General features: G+C 27.1%; 3 protein-coding genes across 9 annotated transcripts in view; 2 read left to right on the forward strand and 1 right to left on the reverse strand.

The window, feature by feature from the left end:
* Window positions 1-139: 139 nt before the first annotated feature.
* LOC119678314 (protein CREG1) lies at window positions 140-3,738 on the forward strand. 2 transcript variants are annotated; one of them, XM_038090079.1, is made up of 4 exons: window positions 140-406; window positions 1,430-1,889; window positions 2,155-2,236; window positions 2,301-3,738. In XM_038090079.1, exons 2-4 carry the CDS (start codon window positions 1,440-1,442, stop codon window positions 2,414-2,416), a joined length of 648 nt encoding a protein of 215 aa, XP_037946007.1. In that variant the 5' UTR covers window positions 140-406; window positions 1,430-1,439; the 3' UTR covers window positions 2,417-3,738. The 2 variants fall into 2 exon arrangements, with proteins under 2 accessions (XP_037946007.1, XP_037946008.1); XM_038090080.1 differs by lacking the exon at window positions 140-406 and adding an exon at window positions 450-555.
* A 2,029-nt stretch (window positions 3,739-5,767) lies between these two features.
* Window positions 5,768-21,986, forward strand: part of LOC119681705 (transcription factor IIIB 90 kDa subunit) — a 107,608-nt gene continuing 91,389 nt past the window's right edge. For all 3 annotated transcript variants that reach the window (XR_005252529.1, XM_038094968.1, XM_038094966.1), the window contains exons 1-2: window positions 5,768-6,332; window positions 6,409-6,513. Coding sequence is in view for 2 of the 3 variants with exons in the window: in XM_038094968.1 (XP_037950896.1) it covers window positions 5,891-6,332; window positions 6,409-6,513 (547 nt within the window). In the remaining variant the exon portion in view is untranslated. The remainder of the gene's footprint in view (window positions 6,333-6,408; window positions 6,514-21,986) is intronic.
* Window positions 9,540-21,342, reverse strand: LOC119681702 (BTB/POZ domain-containing protein 6). Of its 4 annotated transcripts, none has more exons than XM_038094963.1 (7): window positions 14,271-14,383; window positions 14,085-14,127; window positions 11,920-12,357; window positions 11,699-11,846; window positions 11,414-11,630; window positions 10,889-11,346; window positions 9,544-10,250 (listed from the first exon to the last, which is right to left on the reverse strand). In XM_038094963.1, exons 1-7 carry the CDS (start codon window positions 14,319-14,321, stop codon window positions 9,740-9,742), a joined length of 1,866 nt encoding a protein of 621 aa, XP_037950891.1. In that variant the 5' UTR covers window positions 14,322-14,383; the 3' UTR covers window positions 9,544-9,739. The 4 variants fall into 4 exon arrangements, with proteins under 4 accessions (XP_037950889.1, XP_037950891.1, XP_037950892.1 ...); XM_038094964.1 differs by having other exon boundaries at window positions 14,310-14,378; XM_038094961.1 differs by lacking the exons at window positions 14,085-14,127; window positions 14,271-14,383 and adding an exon at window positions 20,741-21,342 and having other exon boundaries at window positions 9,540-10,250.

Consider the following 21,986-nt stretch of genomic DNA (forward strand, 5'->3'; position numbering starts at 1 on the left):
CCATAAATATAAACAACTTTAAATTAACACACACATAAACACACACACATTATTACACAATTTTTGTTTTTGTATTACAATGCAAAAAAGAAACATTTCCTTTGTTTAAGAGGTGAACGACAATGTTTTACGCAGAAGAAATTTAATATTGCCCGAGTGTTCGTCGCGGTTGTGTTAAAATTAGCTGGAATTAATTAAATTCCGATTTTTTGTTTTAAAATCATAAAATTATCAAATTTAACAATTTCTTTTGTTTTTGTAATTTCCTTTCACAATCTTCTTAAACAAAAGCCGTTGAATAACTGAAGTTAAGTTTAGTCGTCCGAAAATTGCGTAGAAAAGTGGTTGTTGAAGGTTTTTAAAGCCTGAAAATTTTTTACTGTGTATTTAAGAAGAAAAAAAATAAGTACGTTAAATATTAGTGCAAAAAAATTTTAAATTACAATTATTGTTATTTTTACGTTTAAACTATATTTATGAAGAAATTTATAATTCGCATATCAATTCATTTTATTAACCTTTGAGCGCAGTGAGATATCAGCGCAAGAGCAAAACGTAAGAGAGCAAATGTGTTGTGAGCATACAGGGTGCTTATGTGTAATTGTTAAAAATAACAATTTTAAATTTCATTTATTTTATTTCTAAATTAGGTATTTTATCGTTAATTAAAATGAAAATAAAATAATAAAATTCAAAAAATTTTTTAAAAAGATAAATTAAATAAAACATATCAAATATAATATAATATAATTTTTAAAATTATAAAATTTATAAATATAATTTTTCATTTATATTATTTTTAATGAATTATTCTATCTTTAAAGTAAAATAAAAAATATAATTTATTAAAATTCTTAATAATATATAATTGCTCACAATACTCTAGAACTTTAAAATAAAACATATAATTTTATTACTTTACGAGCACGTCTGAATATTTCTACTATTAATTATTGTTATCATCAGGAGATCAGGAGATCTATATTGCACGATACATGAAAGCAATTAAATAACAATAATACATGTGTTAAAATATGAAGTTGGTAGGGGATGAGAAATCATTAGGTCTGTTCTCGTAATAATTAGGAGTTACTCGTAATAAAACTCGAGTAAAACTCAACTAAAGTACAAACTAATAGCGTAACACAAATAAAGTGCCAAATTTCGTTGACAATACTTCATCGACATTTGGTTTTAACTATTTTTACTTGAGTAGATATCATCACTCTTTTGAAAAATCATGGCAATGTCCTACCCATTTATTAAAATTATTATCTCAATCGATAAGTATGTATCTATATAAATATATTAGAATAAAATAATATATTAAATATATTACGTCTGTTATGTATTATTATTTTAAATACTAAATAAATGCTTATCTGATATATTCGTATACATATATTTGAAAAATGTTTTATATTCACAGATATTCCAATATGTCTAACAAAACAACTTTTACAACGCTTTTGCTCCTCACAGCAATTGCAATTGATTTAACCTATTGCTACTCAGCACTGGAGGACTCGCGTTTAATATCAGAATATAGAAAGCAGTTGCGTGATACATCTAAATATGCAAAAGTGGCCCGTACTTTAGTACATGATGCGGACTGGGCCTCTGTGGGCACTATATCGACAGACAACAACACACTTGATTATCCAACAGTAAATGTAATCTCTACAGATGATAATGATATCAATGGAAAATCGACTGGTAGAATACATTTTCTACTAACTGATTTGGATTTTACTGGCAAGGATTGGAAACACGATAATAAAGTATCTTTCTTATATACTGAAAATCAAACGGGTAAATGTAAGGCACGTGGTATCGATCCTATGGAACCAACATGCGCTCGCACTTTAATAACTGGTAAAGTTGTAGAGGTAATAATTTAAACTGTTGTATTTGAGTACAGTTGCATATACAAGAGGTCTGTTTTGGGATTCAAACCACCATTAATAGTAATAATATTAATATTAATATTAGATATGATAAGTATTTTTCAATTAAATGTTTTCATATCAACTTTGAATTAGTTTTCAAAAATCGTCTCATAAATAAGTCTCTGTATATGCAAGTGTATGAGTCGATATATACATTTTAAAATATCTATTTCTAAAATATATATTCCATAAAAATATATTCTAGATGGACAAAAATTCAAATGAATATGTGAACGCCTTGACTGCTTTTAAGCAAAGACATCCTTCTGCCACAAAATGGATGAAAAGTAAATCTAATAAATATTATTTAAATTTTATAAATTATACTAATACCACTTTATTTTTCTATAGCTCATACTTTTTATATATGTGAATTGAATATACAAAATATCTATGTACTTAATTTCTATGGCGGTCCACATAATGTACCTGTTGAAGCTTATTATAGTGCTGTTCTCAATTATTAAAATTATTTTCATATATTGTAAGCTTAAATTACAAGGATTAGTTGCTGTAGATCTTCTAGGTATTTTAGTCGTTTTCTTCGAGGACTTTATAGTTTTCTTATTATACATATATACAAATAATATCTTATTAGCTGAGGGGTGTACCAGGCTGGAGGAGCTTGAGGTTTAAACCAACACTCAAAATATTGCGAACCACTTCATATTAGATATAATAGATTTTTTTTTAGTTGAAAGATTTATGAACTTTCAAATAGTTTTCAAAACCCTTTTTAAATGAGTCTCTGCATATCTCACTGCGAATTAATATTATTATGCTCTGTATATGGTTTAATAGATATATAGAATGTCTGCTTCGACAATCAATTTGTCATAAAACCAATAAGGTTGTCTATACTTAAATCTATCTATCTCTCTATCAATAAATATTGATATGATATTTTTGTTTTGTTTTAATAGTACTGTATCCATCTTATAACTGATCTATAAGTAAATGAAATACGCCTTGTAAATATAGACAGTCAGTTTTAGTAGTGATAGCGGAAGAAGAAACATATATGAACAATTTTTTTAAATGAAAAATTTTATATATACAATAACTTACGATATTAATTGTGATAGTTTATATAATAACCATTTTAACTTATAATTTTAAGATGACACTTTTATCTTGACAATGCGTTGACAACTATAGCTATCAACTTCATTTAATGCAGCTAATTATATTTGAAATCTACTTAACTAGATCCATCAAAATAATACTATATCTTTGATATTTTAATTAAAATATTTTAAAATATGATTGAAATATTGACATTGCTCTAATTAATACCATTTACACCACTTCCTCATTAATGTTCTTCAGTAAATAAATAATATTTCTATATCTTATGTGAACGGATATATTTCGATGAAATACTTTACTATACAAGTATATGAATTTGAAAGTATTCTAGCATTAGTATACTCGAATTCGAACATTTGAATCGAACATCTAACGTGTTCGAAATTGCTTAGTAGAATTTTAGAAACTGAGGTTCGAACATATATCTCGAGTAAAATTATACTCGAACATTAAAATTCTCCTAACTTCGAACACCTCAAAGAATATTAAAAACACTAATATACATAGTATAAACCTTCTTACATTTGTCTGACTATAACTTCTTTGTAATTTAGGCTACATTAATAGGTGTATAATTTTTATAAAATGTGTATAAATGAACTAGAGATTTTAGAATCTCACAGATTGTATGAAACCGATATATAAAAATGACCGATTGAAAAATATACTTAAAATAAGATACTTTGTGACTAAATGAAACATTTATAATTAATGTATACAATTATTTTTATATAAATTTGTGATATAAACTATGCTATATAAATTAAATATATTAGACAAAATATTAAAAATAAATATTTTATAATAAAAAATATTGTCTATATTTTGAATGTAAATTATATCTTAATAATTTACAACAAAAACGATGTTGGTGCGTGGTTATTTTAATTTAGTTTAGCACTGAGTGCCTACATGATTGAAGTGAAGGTGCTGTCCACGTAAATTGTTTCAAAAGCGTCCGTATCTACATAGTGGAATCACAGATGTTGTTTTTGTTAACCGAATACCGACCTGAAAGCAAGCACATAAAAGGACGTCAAAACACTGGAAAATGGATTAGGATGGAGAAAGTAGTATAAGGTGAAGTAGGAGTAAAGATGAGAACACGGATTTATTCAGATCATACAGATTTTCAAGACTAATAATTTACTTTTTTCCATTTTCGTAAAAATTCACGAAATTATCTGCTTTGAACGGCTATCAAACATCAACTGAACGACGTTGCTTGCTCAAAATTAAAAAGTTGCCTACTTGTAGATTACAGCTGACGGCAGCACTGTTGCATTTGGAGTAACTGCGCGGGAAATTCAAAAAATCACTGACTTATCAAACCACCCTCGTATAAAATATAATTAATAAAGAGCATTTGTACATATAAACAAAAATAATTAGTAGTGCATGGTTGAAGTCTAAAATTTTTCCTAAAATCTTTATCGGAAAAATTTCCATAAAATGCCTAATATTTCCATATTGATGCAGCTCATCCCCTGAGCTTAATCACTTAAACTTGTCTTTAGTTGAAGTGGGAGTGCAAGAGTTAGATTCGCCGCCGCTCCATGATTCAATTAAAATATGCAATTTATATATATATATAATATATATATATAAGTCAAGTTTTTAAGTAAAAAATAAACAAAAAGTTATACTTAATAATTCAGACATTTCAGAAGATTTTATATTTTTTAGTTTTTTATTTCTCATAATTAAAATTTTTTCAGTTATTCTTTTAGCGTAAAAATTGTTTACACAATCCATAACAAAATTGTGTAACAAAAACAGCTGACATTATTGTTGCGTTGCCAATTGCTTTCACATGTAATCCGAATCGTTTCAGCAAACAAGATCCAGATTATTGTTTGCTATTAGTTATTAGCTGCAATATACATACAAAGATAATACTAATACTGTAATACTAAGAGAATCGTTTTACAATACCCTTTAAGTGTCTCTCTCTTGATGTACTAGTTATTCTTTATGTTCAAAAAATATTTGGGAGCACTAAAACACATTTTTTAATTATGTATGTAAAATACTATGATTTTTTTTTTATTCATTTCAATAATTAAATGTTATTTCGATCTTTATATCACTAAGGTCGTATGCGAGTTCGACTAAATTTATGGTAAATTGAGGGAAATAGTAAATGATGTCTGTATATCAGCGAATGTTGGTATTTACCAGAATTTCGAGTAGGGTAAATTAGATAAAAATTAGGTAAAATAGGTGTTACCATTGCGAAAATTTTATAAAATGCTTAAAAAATATATAAATAAATTTGAAAACATTTAACCAAAAATAATAAATAAGTGCAATAAAAAAATATTTACATAAATGCAGTTCAAAACCTCAATTTACTCGAACTCGCACACGGCCTAAATAACATTTACTAAATTTTGTTATTTTTTGGAGATATTTTAAACGTAAAAATGACGACTAAAAATAGCTCAAAATATTTGTATAAAAAATATTTTTTTAAATATATTAAAATTTTAACAAAAATTAGAAATTGTTATTTAAAAATAATTTAAGTGGTGTAAAAAATTTATGTTTTTTATTTATTATATATTTTATTACTGTTATAAGTATTATTTTTCAAGAATTATAATAATAAAAACATAAATTTGAAAAAAAAAACGTTCCAAAAAGACCATTATTTTCACTTTTATTTATTTACAAAACTTAACAGCACCCTGTGAGCAGCTGTTGCTGGTGTTTAACATTTCGCAGACAGTGTAAAGAGTGTTTGTGGAAACATATTGAATATAATCAAAAAGTGAATTAACTAAAAAGTAATTAATTAAATAAATTAAAAATCTATAAAAATCAAGTGATTAAATATAAATTATAAGAATATGTCTTCTGGCTTGAAGTGTCGTAACTGTGGTTCGACGGACATCGAAGAGGACAATGCGCGTGGTGATGCCGTTTGTACGAACTGCGGATCTGTCCTGGAAGACTCTTTAATTGTATCGGAAGTACAATTTGAAGAGGTAGGACGCGGCGCTTCAGCCATAGGTCAGTTTGTCTCTGCTGAATCTACTGGCGGTGCCACCAACTATGGCTACGGTAAATTTCAAGTCGGTTCGGGTAATGAATCTCGTGAAGTGACCATAAAAAAGGCTAAGAAGGAAATCACACATTTGTGCCAGCAGTTACAACTAACCCAGCACTACATTGATACCGCTTTGAATTTCTTTAAAATGGCACTGATGAGGCATTTGACACGAGGACGCAAAAGTACACACATATATGCTGCATGCGTTTACATCACATGCCGCACTGAAGGAACATCTCGTATGTATCAACTCATTGAACTCCGTTTCATTGTCAATACTCTAGTATTAATACTGTTTATTGTTTTGTTTTTTAGACTTGTTGATTGATATAAGTGATGTGCAACAGATTTGCTCCTATGAATTGGGACGCACTTATCTCAAACTTACACATGCTCTGTGCATCAATATACCAGCTGTGGGTAAGTGCTTAGTTTATATTAGTATTTAATATGGATAATAGGCGTGCAGTAGTGTTGCTATTCAACAAATCAATTATAAATCGAATATTGAAGGGTTCAGATTCAATTGGTACAACTATTTATGTATATAAGTCATTCAAGGTTGAAGACAAGTTTCGTAAAAATTAATTATGACAACTTTTTAATGTTCCTTCACTGTCAGTTTTTGTATAACAAATTCCACTTGAGTAAAAATACTGATCCGTTGCACTCTCTTACTATGTTGTTGTGGAAAGTCAACTTCTCGATTGTTACTAGAGGTATATAATATCAATGACAAGAGCTGAAGGTGGATAACCCGATCGCTACTAGAACTTGGTTATCATGTTTCCCGAAACTCCTTGACCACTAAAATTTCTTTTAAATTTTGGAACGATCTCTTTTTTTTTTCTCAAACATCAAGAGAGTAACTCTATTCCGGATCTCATTTATACTTCATAATTAGCCTAAGTTTGTTTACTCTAATGCGTAGTTAAGTAGGCTTACTTAGTTAGATATAGTCTACTTTAAGAGATGTAGATAAAAATTAAAGTGAAAAGAAAATTAACAATTTCAGCAAATGTTTGGAAAAAGTTTTTTCTGATATATGTATATAGATGAAGAGGCCAAACTGGACTGTAGTGCCAAATAAGAAGAAGATATAGGTGAAAACTTCTGTATGTATCACATGAGATGTACAAATTTCGATTTTTTGCTATAAAGTTATATGCTGTTATATATATTTTTTATGCGTCTGAATGTTGCCCTATCATCTTTCTTTGTTAATAGAATCTCTCAGATTTTCTAATATTAAAAGCATGGAGATTTGATACTCACCTCAACAAAAAGTTGAATCGATTTAACGTTGATGTATTCTTTATCGTGTCAGTTTTTAACTTGCTATTTAAGTGAAAGACCTATGTATATCATAGGTCTTCCACTAACATTTTTATTGCTTTGCTTTGGAATGTTTAAATTAATGTTGTTGTTGTAACCCGCCGGGACCTGAAAGCTGATAACATGTAAGGATTATAAGACGAATACATGGGTAAAGGAGTGGATAGGTGGGGTGTTTAAATTAATAAAAGTTTTGACTGCTATTCCATACAGCATGAGTACGTATGAAGGGGATGGTTTGTAATAGGTTTATAGACAATTATTCGGTTTATTTTGATATATATATAATCTACTATGTTGAAGAGGGCGAAGAGTATTTAGAGTCTATGTGCAGGAAGTGTTTTTACCTTTTAATATGTATATTTTATTTATTTAGATTGCCATCCTTCTTTTTGTAGTAACCCAGGAAATCTATCGACTAGATAATATGAAAGTAATTATAATTCTGTATACAGGGGTTGGAATGTGTAGGTGATATTAATGTGAGAGGGATGTTTAGGAGTAATTAATATAAGGATTTTGATGAGATGTTGAGTAAGAATGGATTGAAGTGGGTGGGATTATAATTGAAGTCAACCTGGGTGAATGCAGAAAACCTGACTAATTTAATTGGAACGAATTTGAAGTCTCAAAAGGGAGTATATCAGCAGGAATATGTTTTTTCATCCTTATTCTAAAAAGATAGTTGATATAATATGATTAATATTAAATTGGTAGCACTTTTATGTGATAGAAATCATCTTTGACTTAAGTAAATTTCACTATCCATTTATGATAGTTATTTGTTATCACATCTACACGGTTCTTTAAAGAAATTTTAATATTGTTAAGATTTTTTTCTGAGCATAGGATGTGTTATTTGTTTGAAAGTATTCTTGGTTCCATTAGTGCTATGTCAACAGTGTAGATACTGTATAGAGTTGAAGTTAGTTGCATAGCTTTCAGAATTTCGGCTTCAATTCTCTTTTATATATTAATTTATTAAAAAATACTTACTCTTCACAGTTTGAAAATGAAACAAATACATATTTAACCCATTGTTTTTTTTTTTTTGTTTTGAAAAAGTATTTATTATATATCATATAGAATAAATCGATAGATGTAGCAATTAATAATATATTATAGATATTAAAAAAACTTTATAGAAACTAACTCAGTACACGTTGAAAGGAATATATAATGTAAATATTTTCTAATATCGTATTGAAGGCAATGTTTAATTGGATTAAATATATATAAAGGTTATGACTATAAAATTTAAGGCGGAACGAATTAAGCAATACATCTTAAAAAAGAAAATAAATGTATAAATTGTATTTTTATGTAAAAAATACAAGAACATTTTTAAAATTAAAAAATGCCAACCTTGGTACTTTTGACTTTTGTTTGGATTAACAAATTATTTAATAAAAAGTTTTTGAACTACTTATAAGCTTAATATTTATGCTAAATAATTCTACATATGTGATTAAAACTGGTTTGATTACATTTGGTTACATTATATAAATTAAAAATAGGAAAAATCACTAATTATGCATGCAGACTTGGAAACTTTTTCGTGTTTTGTTTATAATAAATTTTGAATATTTTTTTCTTTTGGTTTTTCTAATTCTTTTTAATAAGTAAATGTATATATATATATATTTATATGTATATATATCGAAAAATTCTAAGAAAACTTTTTAACTTTGTCTTTAACTTGTATATATTTTATATGCAACTTTAAATATTTCTTCCAATTCATTATCAATAATTTTTTAATATGCTTTAAATATATAAATATATATGTAATTATTTTAATATTACTTGTTAAATATTTCCCAGTACAATTATTACATGTTTTACTCTGCTCTTTTAGAATTTTTTTTGTTTTGATTGCCTTTAAATATTATATTAACTTTATAAGTAAATATAAAATAAAATTACAATTTTTTTGAACATAATAAAATTTGAAAAACCAAATTATAATCTTTTAGTAAAAACAATATATTAAAATAATTAAAAGTTTTCAGCCAAAAGAAATCAAATAAAATTAAATTCATTTCCGTAAAATATAATATAATAAACCAGAATTATTTTTCTATATATATAAAAGGATTTTTAAAAAATTATAACAGATTTCTGTTGTTATACTCTACTCTAACAATTTTTCAATTTTTAATTTCAAAATATGTTTTTTTTTTAATATAAAAATTTAGTATTGTATTTTGTATTTATGTTGAAAACCCTTGAATTCCGTTGTTTTGCTTCTTAATTAAAAACTACTTGAAATTGAAAATTTCCGCCTTATTCTTATCACTTTGGCCCTTACTCAAGCTGCTGTCACACTATCACTACTGCCGCTGGTAATTAATTCATCGGTATTGCTTTGAGCACCTGTGGGCAGTACACTGGCTGCTGCTCCACTTCCGATTGGAGTTGCACACAATGAATTTGTAGGAGAATTTATGGCAGTTACTGTTGTTGGTCCATAGAATATAAGTTCTGGTATTTGACCTCCTTGTACACCAGTGCCATTTGTGCTTTCAGATGAGCATTGAAATTGGAACGTTACATTGCCCATACACACTTCTGACATACCCTCTTGTCCAAAGAAACTCAATTCATTGCCATCCAGTATAACTGAAGCTGTGTAGTAACATTCCGGCTCTACTTGTATGGGATTTTCAAAGAAAACATGGAAAGTATTACTAGATCCATCTGAATAGAATTTAGTGTCATTTTCGGCAAGTGTACGTCCTAAACGTTTCAGTTCTATTTTGACATTATAATTTGCAGCGCCAGTTGATGATCCATATAAACCAAAACCAACTATAAAGATTCTGTGCAAAATAGAAAATTTTAATATAATAAATTTCTTTTAATAATTAATTTAATTTAATAATTTTAAATGTAAAATATAATAAAATAATAATTTAGTAGTCATAAATATAATTTTATAATAATTTAAAGAGTAGATTTTTAACAATAAAAATTGATATATGGAATAATGGATATGTTTCGAAGAGTTAGTACCGTCATGTTAATGTTTAAACTAGATTTAATATATGAAATAATAATATATATATATATATATATTAAAAAATTAATTTTAAACAATTTAATTGTTTTTATGAGAGTATTATCGTCACAATATTTTGTGTGACTTTCATATACCAAAAAGTTTTGCACTCTTCGGAGTTAGATCCACGCTAGAAAAGAAATTAGGGATGTTGTCTATTATTGTAGTAGGAAATATGAATGGAATTACAATACAAATACATGGGTTAGGATATGTACGGAAAAGGGTTCAGTTATATTTTTCTAATGTAATGTGCTATTGTGTGGTGGCCCTCTCCAATAAAATAGACTATACCACAATATTTATCAAATTTCTTAGTACTACTATAAATATATAAAAACAATTAAATTAAATATCTATTATTTAACAATAAAAGTTTTATGTATCATCTTAACTTACCTCCGATCCACAGAAAACTGTATTGAATCACAGCGTCCACGATATCTCCATTGATTTGAACGGTAAGCGCAAGACTGAAATCGATGGCATACTTGTGTCTTTAGGCCAGCGCGTGGTCTTGTGGGGAAACTTAAAGTTGGTTTTGCTTTGGCTGTAAAATATAAAAACATATCCACATTCTCCTGCAAAGTTAAAATGCCAGTTTGTGCGACACCATTTGCAAATTCCTCCAGTGTCATTGTTGGTATGCGTATCAAATGCAAAGCCTGTCCCAATACATTACGTTTATTTTGGGATGTATTATCGACGGTCATCTTTTGGCAAGCATTTAGAGCCCAATTCAATGCTGCCTCAAATAAATGGATTTCCTTACAATTAAGTGTTTCACGTGACAAAATTGACTCAAACGTTTTGAGATCAATATCGACAAAGTCTTCAGATTTAATCGCCATTTCTGCCTGCAAGTTTATAAAGAAATTTCATTTTAGTTAGATTAAAATGAGTAGGAGGGGATAGAATATATACTTGTGCGTCTATAACTTCCCAGCAACGCTGCATCAGTTCTGGCTCTTCGAAAAGACGAGATTGACTGAGAAGTAGACAGGCGTTTTTTGCCGTCAATTTCACTTCCAAATAGTTAACACAAGCGCGTGCTAAATGTGGCACAATATATTTCTTGGCAGCATAAAGTGTAGCCAATATATTATCAGGTTCCAATTGAATTTCATCACAATATAAATATCTATTAGGATTAATATGAAGAGCTTTAGTTAATAATTCATTTTAAGAAGCCGAAATCATATTTTATACCTTAACAATGTAAAAAAAGCTGACGGTTCCACATCAGGCACTTCAATTTCGTTCTTCTTCTCTGCTAAACCACCATTGAACATTGCATAAAATACTGAACTGCCGGTAGCTAAAACGTATTTGTGCGCGGGTATTGTTTGTACGGGTCCTATCGGAAGAAGTAACAATATAATTATTTGCTTTTTATTTTAATAAATTAATTTTATTGTTTATATATTTACCAAATTCTCCACCAACAATAAATTTTACATCTGACAGTAATTCATTGTTGAACATAGCTGCATTTCGCTCCAACACTGTTGTTTTATTGGCTTGCCAGTTTGGGTCTGCAGTGTCGTTCGCATTCGTTGCAGTCACAAAAGCCAGATTGTTGGTACCAGCTGAGCAAACATAGGAGCCACTGCCACCACTATTGTTGTTGCCGGCTGCAGCTGCAGTTGTGGAACAGCTTGAGGGTAGACAAAACGAAGTAGAACTCGTTACTGCACCAGGTGAGGCCAATGGCGACGATGGCGCACTTATCGGTTGTGTTATTTGTATATTGTTTTCACCGGAAGCGCTGCCACTGCCGATGTTACGCTGTTGCTGCTGCTGTGGGTGTCCAGAATTGTTATGCGGCGGCGAGAGCAACAAACCGTTGCCATTGTTTAGGGTTTCCACTGTAAATGCAAATATTTGTTTAATAATAAAACGAGATAATTTAAGTTTTGTTTGTTTAGCTTATCAACTTTTTGCTCATCGTTCGATACTTTTTCGTTTACTTCGTAAATAGTAGCGGAACATTTTCTTTTTTCCCATTTTCGCCAAAAACAATGTTATGCGATAAATTTTATATTTAGTATTATTTATGCAAAGGTTAAGACTCAAACTAATCAAATCGTATTGAAAATGATTCACATTATAATTTTGAGTTGAATTTATATATCAACACATTATTTTTATTTGAGTTAATCGGAATATGCAACGTGAGAATTTGTTAAAGATAAACTTTTGTTCTAACGGGTGTTATTTTTTAATTTTGAATTTATTAGATTTATTAGTTTTGCATAGATATTCAAGTTCTGAATATCTCTTATAACAAGAGAGTAAAAAATATTGAAAACGTATTATAAGATTTGAAAATTCCATCCTATTATCGACTACGATTTCTTAGGAGCTGTAATTTTTGGGAGGATTTTTGTACAGATAATAGCCATCTGCTATTTTTTATAACACATCATATGTTGATGTTCTGGACATATCCGAATGTTAAGATATAACACTTTCATATTATATATACAAATAACAAATAGATGTGCCATCATAAACGACAGTTAATTAGAAGCAGATGATGTTTGAAATATTTCAGTTGTTGCAAACTTTTTGCATTGTGATGTTCGAATACACATGTATTCAAGCATATTATTCGAGTACAGCATGTCTTTTCAAAATTTTCGAACATAATTTGTGTTTTTTTTATGCTTATTTGTGAAAACATATTGAAGCTGTGAGATATGTAAAGGTAGAAACTCATAGACACATACTCCAGCACTTAGTACATTTAAATTCGAACATTTGAATCGAAAATACTTCTAACTCGAAGAGTTTTGGTCTGCTCAAATAGCAATTATTGACTTTAGAGTTCATAGCGTTCTTGCTTTTAACTTGTTCAAAGTAACGCATATCGTTTTTTAAATATATGAAATCCTTATGGGAAAATATTCTTTCGCCGTCAAGATCATGTCGGTGTGGTTATAGCCAGCAGAGATCTATCTGTGTAGTTCCTTTTAGGAGTGTTAAACGGCATTTGCTCGTCGAAAGAAAATTAACTCTCTCAACTGTCACGATCAACGACATAAAAAAGTAACCAACAATGTTAAGTACTTAAGTACCTCATACTGGTGTGACACTTTTAAGAAACCATGTCCAATAATCCAAAAGATTATCATGCATTTTATAAATATTGAGTATAATTTTAATATTTTGAAATTAAAGATGTCGTGACACCTAGGACTGAGATTAGCTAAGTAAGTAACTCTAATTGTTTTGAGTTGTTCTGTCAAAGTTCGAACCAAATGTTCGAATTTGAGTACTGTTCGACTGTTAGAGTATTGTAATGTTTTAATATTAGCAATTCTCAAGATTGAATTCAATTATCTATCATATAAATTTGCTATTTACATATCTTTTAAATTGTTATATCCATATCCTAGGTATTTGATCTAACTGTTCAAATATGAGTATAGTCAAACTGTTCGAAATTCGTTATGTTCGAACATTTTAAAGTACTTATATCGAACAGAAATGTTTAAAGTAGCCAAGTTTAAATAAACTATCGTCTAACTGCTATTCTAAGAAATAGTAATAGTGCCTTTATCGGTAACATTCTTTGAAAAAGAGATCATACCTGCATCAGCATTAATACTTTCAGCAATTGAAGCAAAATCTATCTAAAAAATAATATATAATTAATCATATATATAATTTTTTTAATGTTAAAAATAAGAATTATTTAGCTACATACGATCTATTTGTAATTACTTATGCTTTGTGCATATGCAGATCCACTTATGGAGCAAATAATCCTACTTACATCCCGTATAATATGTATCTGATAATATGGCTCAATTACAGTTACGTTCATGGTTTTTGGAGTTAACCACTCCTGAAGAATTAGAATTTTTGAATTGAATTCCTGCTTTATTTTTTTAATTTGATTTGGTTTTGTTAAATTTTTTAAAAAACAAAACAATGCCTATTTTGATCAATTAAATATAACGATTCTCAATCATATGTGGAAATGTGGGTCGCTGATTGCACCTGAAGATTGCGCCAATCCAACTAGAAAAATTTTTTAACGAACTCTTACTCTGTATTGTTTATTGCTGAACTGTTAAAGCATCTCAAACTAACTGAAAATTAATTAAAAATTGCAATTTAATCAAAATTTCATTTACACACTCACATGGAAACATAAAAACACAAATCGTTTGCGCTTTTTCATACGAAAAAGAAAAAAATTGATTTTCAAGGTAAACTTGTAATTAGTAAGCTACCCTCGTTCAGACTTTTGTTAAGTAAACTTAAAAAAAGTAAAGTTAAAAAAAGTTGAATTTAATGTCCATTAATTTTATTTTTATATAATAAATCACATGCTAATTTAACATAGCAACTAAAGTCTTATTTTCTTTTTTTTCTTTGTTGAAAAATCAATAAACTCCACTTGAGTTGCTGAGTTGTCATTCATGCATTCTCCTCCCGTTTGTTTTTGTGCCTTCAATTTGAAGTACCTTGGAATTCATGGCCAAAAGGTTCACAACAAACTCACCATTAATCCAGGCGTTCATCTGTGAATGGGACATCGCTTCCTGATTACGTTTGAGTGCTGGTTTTAGCGAAAGTTTGGACGTGGTCGTATAATTCGACATCACAAAAGGCAGAGTGATTTTTTAGAACCGCAGTAAAATTATTACATTAAATTTATTAAATTCTTTCGAAAAAAACTTAAGTTCTCTACCAAATCTGAATTACACTCATATTTTTATGTTTTTCTTTGGTATATTTTGTTTTGCCAACAGTATTTCTTGAATTTTCACATTTAATTGCTTTAGATCTGTCTGACGTCTTAGTTATGTTCTCTATTTGCTTTTGATTCACTATTCTATGCTTCATTCTGTTTATGTACTCATTCGTAAGAATTGCGCTGTTGCCATGTTTACTATAATTTTTAAAAATCTTTAAAAATTGTATAGAGTAAGTAGAGTCTATACGTGTAAATGTGATTAAACGATTTAAATTGTATGATTAAAAAGTGTTGATGGTAATTGTATACTATTTTGTTTTTGTTTTTATTAAACTAATAAAGTATACATTTTACTTTTAAAATATAAAAATACAACACAAAATATCTTCATAAAAAAAATTTTAACATCTGTTTGAATTAAATAATTTTAAATTATCGCATAAAACAATATTTGCCGTCATATTTTCTTTCAGAGTTCTAAGTTAAGTCTGATGAAACAGATTGGCATCACTTTTAAAATAGTGATGAATTTATTAGTAAATGAAATGCTCATATGATTTTAACGGAAGGCTGAAATTTTGCTATATCTCTCTAGTAGAAATTTACTATAAACTGTTTTGAATTATCGTTAATGAATCGTTAATTATTCGTTTTTGTGTCGTCATTGTTCGTAACAAATACTTTATTTTTTCTATTTATTATTTTACTGTTAAAAGGTACGAAAAATTATGTTTTATTCAGAATCATTTTTTCATCAATAATTGCAAAGAACTATTCATTCTCGAAATTTCAACATAAAATTTTATAACGTTTTTTGTCCAGTTTTGCCATCGAAGTAGTGTTTATTTTATTTGTTCTTTTGCGACATGCTTACAAAAGAAAAGGCCTAATATGTACGTTCTTATAGATAATGTAAAACTTTTAGATTGAATTCATATTTCTTTTCTATGAAATTATGAACAATTTTTTTCGAAATAATCTTCTTCTTTCTAAACAGGTAATCAAAAGGAATACCATTTTATAAAAAGAAAAATTTAAAGATTATATAAAAATTTTTGCTTCGAAAGCACCAAATCCATGCAATGTGTAAATGATTAAAAATAATTTGAAATAAAAATTAAAAATCGAACTAATATTTCATCTGAATCAACATTTGTCTAAATTTGTGCGAAAAATTATTGAAATGCTTCCGTCAGCAGTTTTCATAAGTCTTTGCCTTTTACAAAATAAAAATGTTTTAATTTACGCGGTTCACGTGTAAAAATTCATTAAAAATGCACGGCAACTTCTTCGGTACTTAATAGTTTTTTCCCATTTGTACATGATTTTATTACGAAAAAAAAGTTTTTACTTATGCGCTATGAATTTGTGATGAGAAGAATGTCTCACTTTACGTCAGATTTTTTATTGATAATTAAAAATTGTTAAATAAACTAAAACAGACATAAAAATAATTTATATTTGGTTATTGCAACAGTTTGACTGCACTGCTGTTAGTAATTATGTATTAGCTATGCAGATTGTTTCAAACTGTAACTTCCTTTAATATTTGAAAGATTATCAAACTGTAATTCCTTTTATTATTCGAAGGACTATCAAACGTTACGCCTTTTAATATTTGGAAGACTGTCAAACTATAATTCCTTTTATTATTCGAAGGACTATTAAACTGTAACTCCTTTTATTATTCGAAAGACTATCAAACTGAACCCCCTTTTTTTATTTGAAAGACTATCAAACTGTAAGTCCTTTTATTATTTTAATGACTATGAAACTTTAACTCCTTTAAATATTTGGAAGTTCATTAAACTGTAACTCCTTTTATTATTCGAAGGACTATCAAACTGTAACAACTTTTAATATTTGGAAGATTATTTTTTTATTATTCGAAGGACTATCAAACTGTAACAACTTTTAATATTTGGAAGATAATTAGCTTGCAACTTTTTTTATTATTCGAAGGACTATCAAACTGTAACAACTTTTAATATTTGGAAGATTGTCAAATTGTAATTCCTTTTATTATTTGAAAGACTATCAAACTGTAAGTCCTTTTATTATTTTAATGACTATGAAACTTTAACTCCTTTTAATATTTGAAAGTTTATTAAACTGTAACTCCTTTTATTATTCGAAGGACTGTCAAACTGTAACTCCTAGCACTATTTTAAACTGCGATTTGTATTTACATTTGAAACGCTTTGCACAAATTTGCTAAACTGCCTTTCAATTTTTTTGCCACACACTAAAGTCCAAAGTATTTAAAACTGCTAATCCTTTTCAGATTTGAAAGGCACTGATTTTTGATATCAAATACTATTAGTTTTAATCTCTTTTAACTTTGATAAATCAATTTATTTTCTTCGCTGTATCATTCTTTGAGTTGTAAAATTTATTGTTAAAAAATTTTTTAATTGTACAGACGTAAACCTTAATCATTTCATTAATTAAAAATATTTTTCTAAATCCAATATTCTTAATAAAGTGTAAAATTGAACTCATTTTATTAAGCTGTATTGCTTCATTTAAGTTTTTTTTTGCCCACCTGGGTATTAATATTATTTATGCATATCCACATGCAAGCTTTCAGTATATATTGTAGTCTCAATATTTTTCCTATAAAACCTAAAAGTTCTTTAGAATAAGTTTATAGTTATTTAAGTCAGATCTTAGATCAGTCATTGAATAATCACAAAGCTTATGAAGAATTAATCAGTGAGATGGATGGGACACTGTAGGAACCCCCTAGCTATCAAAGAATAAAAGTGCCCAGATGCACTAACTCGGGAAAGGCTCAACATCAACATCTATAAAAATTCTTATAATTATTTCAATTTATTTATTTTTATTTATTTATTTGTGTAGTTGATTCAATTTAGGTTTATAAGTTGTTTTTAACAAAAACTAAACCTATAGCGATGAAACGATGACACTTTGAATTATCACTACTACTTCAAACTGGCATTAAAAGTTCTAATGTAAATATTCCTATTAATTTTAATTACTCTCTCTTGTTAAATTTCATTTATATAAACAATTTAAATTAAACATAAAAAGAATTATAATTAATATTATAATATTTTTCAATTGCTTACTTTGTTGTAAATAAAAACTAATTCGACACCACAGAAAATTTGGGTTATTACAAGTAATAAGCAATTTATATATAAAAAGATTTAATAGACGTTTTGAGGATCCGTCTTTTTTCAAAATTTGTAGAGAATTGGTTCAATACAGCTATAACAACCACATTTCATTCATATCTTACATTAATATCAATCTGAAGTTGCTGGGTGTCTCCAGAGCATATGTTTGGTGTGGTAATATAAACTAACAATTTTATAGGGAGTGAACAAATATATATTAAATCTCAAGCTATTCACCTAGAACACTACAATCTTTGTTTTGGGTTAATAATATAGTGGATCTCAGTTAAGAAGGACAGTGACGCTACATTGTAAAATCCGTTTTAGGTATATTTTGAGTATGTCATTTTCTATTATTCTGTGGTCTCTCTCTAAAATAGTGTTAAACCCTATTTTTATCTATAGATAGACATGCACTGCTCTACTTTTCAGTTTCGCTTTTCATTAAATCTTCAATGATTTTTCTCTTCGGCACGTATTTGTGTTTTCTTATTTAAACAGTAAAATAATTAGTTTCAACCTTTAGCCGGTATCGACGCCTACAAAACGCTGACGTGCGTCACATCGCGGCTTTGTTGGTTTTGCCGTGATAAATCATGTCAAGTTTAAGTCAATTTGAGCTCAGTTTGCAGACGAAGAATAAACGGACTGAAGTTGAACTGAGGTCTCAAATTTAGTGCCTTTTTCTTTACGAGTTTAGCGCTTTCTGGCTTCGAATTTGCTTTCATTACCACAAAAAAAAAAATAAATGAAAATAAAACGCCAAAAAAGAAAAAAATAAAATTAATATTTAAACTTGAAAAACTTGGCTTTTGACTATTTTCTTTACGATCGTTTCTTTATATAATATATATATAATATATAATATATATATTTTTTTTTTTTCATTTTGAAGGTTTGTTTATTTTTCTTAAAATGATTTTTTCGAGGGTTTTGTTTATTTTGCTGTTTATCTTAAAACAAATTTTAGTTTTTACTAATAGATTTAAAAGTTTTTTTTAAATTTTTTTTGTTTTTTTTTTTTTGTGTTACTAATTCGATTACAAAACTTGGCTTGAATGCAAGTGCTTGGATTTTTGGACAAAAAAAAGAGTTGTTGACCTTTAACTTTATTTATTGTTGATTTCCTATTGACTATATTTATTTAACAATGTCTTTTCGACTATGTTTTTTGGATTATTTTTTTTAAATTTATTTATTAAATTATTTTTAATTTTTTTTCTAATTATTTATATGAAAATATATCGAATTTTGAGCTTAAATTTTTTTTTATAATTTTTAATATATATAAAATAAAATTTTTTTTAAATTTTTGTTTGTAATTTCTAATATGGAAATATTTTGAACTTAAACTTATAGTTTTTAATAAATATAAAAATAATTTTATTTTTTTTTCTAATATAAAAATATATCGAACTTAAATTTTTTTATAATTTTTAATAAATGTAAAATAAATTTTTTTTTAAAATTACTTTTAAATTATTTTTTCAATCTTTTTCCTAATTACTAATATGGAAATATATTAAATTTTGAGCCTAAACTTTTATATAATTTTTATTTTATTTTTATTTTTTTTAATAAATATAAAAAAATTTTTTTTTTTTAAAATCACTTTTTAATTATTTTTTCAATTTTCTAATATGGAAATATTTCGAATTTTAAGCTTAAAGATTTTATTATATATAAAATAAAATTGTTTTTGTATTTATTTTTTCAATTTTTATTTCTAATTTCTGATATGAACATATAACGAATTTTGAGCTTAAATTTTTTTATAATTTTTAAAATTTTAAAATTTAATAATAAATACATATTAAAAATAATATTAAAAATAATTTTAAAATAAAATATTTTTTAAAATTATTTTTATATTTTTTTTTTTTATTTAAAGTTTAATTTTTTTTATATAATTGTTATATAATAATTGTTTGAGCTTAAATTTTTTTATAATTGTTAATAAATATAAAATAAAATTATTTTAAAATTTTTGTTTATAATTTTTTATATGGAAATAGATCGAACTTTGAGCTTAATTTTTTTATAAATATTAATAAATATGAAATAAATTTTATTTTATATTTTCTAATATGAAAATCTATTGAACTTTAAGCTTTAATTTTTTTATGTATTTTATTATATATATATATATATATATATAATATATTTTTTTAAAATTTATTTTCTAAATGTTTTTCAAATTTATTTTCTAAATGTTTTTTAAATTTATTTATTTAAATTTATTTAACATTTATTTATTTAAATTTTTTTTTAATTTCTAATATGGAAATATCTCGAACTTTGAGCTTCAAATTTTTAATGAATTTAATATATTTATCTTTATTAAATTATTATTTATAATTTTTAATAAATATAAAATAATTTTTTTTTACTTACTGCTTTGTTGTTGTCTGCTTGCTGCTAAAAGTTGCACTGGATTTGGTTGTAAATTATCGCCGGATTGTTGTAGTATTTCTTGATTATAGGCCAAGATATTGTCATTTCCCACATGTTGATTATTTGCGATTTCCGGCTCATAATTGTGCACATACGCACTACCCCAATGGCCGTTGAAATCTTCCTCCTCCAGTGTTAGCAGATGGTCAAGCACTTGAACGCCACGTTCAAGTGGACCATGAAATTTGTTTATTAGCTCTGAGATACGCAGGTTGAGGCCGGTAATATCAGATTGTGAAACAGCCCAGTAAAACAGATGACGTCCCAAGTGACTGCTTATGTGATTGGCAAATGCTTCAATCATTTTCGATACACGTGCGCAGCAGTCACGACGACGATGCACATTATGCAAAAGCGCATAATTCAAATTTGTTAACTTTTACACAATTTAGTTACTTTCAATAATAGTTTTTTTTTCTCCACAAAACACTTGAGTGAATGAAGCACTTTAGTGTCACTCACAAACACTTTTTTTTTGTTTTCAATTATGTTCGAGTATTGCAAAACGCTATTATGCAAATTTACATAAGATTTTAATTTAAAATTAAGATGCTTTCTGCTTGATTTGTTCTTTTATTTATCAAAATTATTTGCTTATTCTGTTTACTGAAATTTAAGTATTTTAATTGCTATTAAATTAGTTTGAAATACAATTTTTGGTATGTGTTTTGTTGCATTTATCTTGTCTATATCCTTCATTAAAACACCTCTTTCGATTCAGGCACGCCTAAATTTCAATTATTAAAAGCGGATTTGCTTAATAAACACAATTCAATTAGTTTACTTAGATATTTAATAATATCTGTATAATTCTCTAAAATTATTTGCTTTAACGCTCAAATGCTGATGCGATTGAATGAGAAAATCAGCAAACAAAAGTACGATGTTTAATTAAAATTTTTACAATTGAAAGCTTCAAATTCTAAGGTTGAAAGACTCAGATAAATAAATAAATTTTATATTCTTTAAAGCAATAAGAAAAAAGTTAATGATATTACATAACAAATAAAATATACAGTTTTTTAAATATAATATATATTCATAAAAAAGTTAAGAATACATTCCTGACGTTTAAGACCTTAAGTATGCAATAAAAATTAATAATTGGGCAGTTAATTTAATTAATTTTTAAAAAGCTCATCTGTGTTGATAATAAATTTTAATTTTCTATAATTTTAAACACAAG

This window comes from Teleopsis dalmanni, chromosome 2 (assembly GCF_002237135.1).
Source record: "Teleopsis dalmanni isolate 2A chromosome 2, ASM223713v2, whole genome shotgun sequence".
NCBI classification, from domain to species: Eukaryota; Metazoa; Arthropoda; class Insecta; order Diptera; family Diopsidae; genus Teleopsis; species Teleopsis dalmanni.